Below are 1,919 nucleotides of genomic sequence, written 5' to 3' on the forward strand. Positions count from 1 at the left end.
TGCAAACATCATATGATCGCCAAATTTTCAACCTTATTTAAAATTATTTCGTTTGCACCATAAACTAAATAAGTAATAGGATGCAATTTAGTAAAATTATTACAAATATTAACACGGAATTCAAAAACATTCGTGTTGCGACTTGGACTAGAACTTAGAATTGACTATTGAGAGTGTGGTTAACAAAAAAGTAGCATCCTTTTCCAATAAGAATCAAAGATGATATTGATGGTGAACGACCGAAAGGGTCAACATGGTGGTTCAAAAGAACCTCTTTGAGGGCCTTTTCCGGTGGGTATGCGTGTTCTTGCCGTTGACTATGATCGAGCTTGTCTCAGAATGTTGGAGCAGATGCTTTTGAAATGCCGTTATAATGGTTCGTCACGTCACCGTTCTCTTTCTCTTTCAATTCCAGTGTGCACTGGTTTTCATCATGCAAACTCGTCATATAATGCGTTTTCACTTCGTAGATTTGTAGGCTTTCTTTACAAGAATTATCTCTCCATTTCATAAAGTTCTTTTTTTTTTCCTTCTTCTTTCAAGATTTTCGATGTCTGATTCTTTGTTGTTGTTGCAGTCACGGCTACAACTCGATCAAGAAAGGCGATAGAGATGCTAAGGGAAAACAAAGTTATAAGCGATGTACATATGCCAGGCATTGATGGCTTTCAGCTTCTTGAACTAGTGGGACTTGAGATGGACCTACCAGTTATAAGTAAGATCTCAAAACACTTTCTTTCTCTCAATTTCCATCCAAATTCCAAAATACAATCAATGATGCAGTGGTGACAGAACACAAGGAGCCAAATTTGGTGAAGAAGGGTGTTGTGACTATTGCTGAAACCAGTTAAAATGGAAGACATGTATTTCGAAAGAAGGTTGATTCCAAGGATTAGAAGGCTTGCAATGTGACTGAACAGGGCATTCAAGGAGTTGCATCAGAAAACTGTGCTAACCATGATAAAAGATTGGATAAAAAAAGGAAGGAACAATCTGAAGACGCTGATGATAATGAACAAGAGAATGAGAATGCTTCTCCTCATAAGAAGCCTGGTTTGGTGTGGGTGAAGAGCTGCGTAGCAAGTTCAAAGCTGCATTTGTTTCTTTGACTTGAGAACATGGCACTTGGATGAAATAGTTTGATATTCCAAATGTGATGTTTCTTTAACTGGTATTGCAGAGGCTGTTCCTAGAAAATTTCTTGAACTGATGAATATTGAAGGGCAAGCCATCTTTAGGTAAAAATTCAAATTCCCTCTTTATCATAGGCCTTAATTTGCATTTTAACATGAGTTTTTCGGTGACAATTGTTCAATTTTAATTAGTTCATTTAACATGTTAATTTGATTGTTCTACATCTTTTGATGTGATGTGTACATTTTTGTGTTGCTGAGAATTTTATGCAGAGAATTCCTGCACCAAATGAACTTTATCAACTATGCAACTGGTATTAGGCAGCTGAATCCAGATGATGTCAAGTGATTATTTTTTATCTGGATTCACAAGTAATAATCTGCTGTTACAAGGAAATTATCCAGCAACTCATAAGTTAAATGCATGTAGAAATCGTTCTCCTCTTGGAGCTGCTTATGTGAGAGCAGACTCATTCGACACTGGCATCACTGGTTCACCTAATTTGCTGGATTATTATCCGTGTAGCGAAGCCACACAGATGAAAGCTAAGTTATCCAGAGTTCGTTTCCTCCTCCGCTTCTCATGTTGGGAACGGAGTGAAGGCCTAATTGGGAATATCATAGAGGCTTCATGTAGCATCCCTCAGCAAAGTTTGGAGCAACATAAGGAGGACTTAGATGCACCCCTTTCTTCTGTTGGAGACACATGTTCCCTGGGACATGCTTCAAACCAAAATAACAACATTGGCATAAAAGAGTTGATGCATCTTTTGCCAGAACACTGAA

The 1,919-nt window shown here is 37.9% G+C and overlaps 1 protein-coding gene across 1 annotated transcript; it reads left to right on the forward strand.

Annotated features, from left to right (window-relative positions):
* The first annotated feature begins 204 nt into the window (after positions 1-204).
* LOC130942210 (two-component response regulator ARR10-like) lies at positions 205-1,282 on the forward strand. Its single transcript, XM_057870911.1, has 3 exons — positions 205-376; positions 578-715; positions 1,181-1,282. The coding sequence occupies exons 1-3, from the start codon at positions 298-300 to the stop codon at positions 1,240-1,242; spliced, it is 279 nt and encodes a 92-aa protein (XP_057726894.1). The 5' UTR covers positions 205-297; the 3' UTR covers positions 1,243-1,282.
* The last annotated feature ends 637 nt before the right edge of the window (positions 1,283-1,919 follow it).

Source organism: Arachis stenosperma, chromosome 7 (genome assembly GCF_014773155.1).
Source record: "Arachis stenosperma cultivar V10309 chromosome 7, arast.V10309.gnm1.PFL2, whole genome shotgun sequence".
In the NCBI taxonomy this organism is placed as follows: domain Eukaryota; kingdom Viridiplantae; phylum Streptophyta; class Magnoliopsida; order Fabales; family Fabaceae; genus Arachis; species Arachis stenosperma.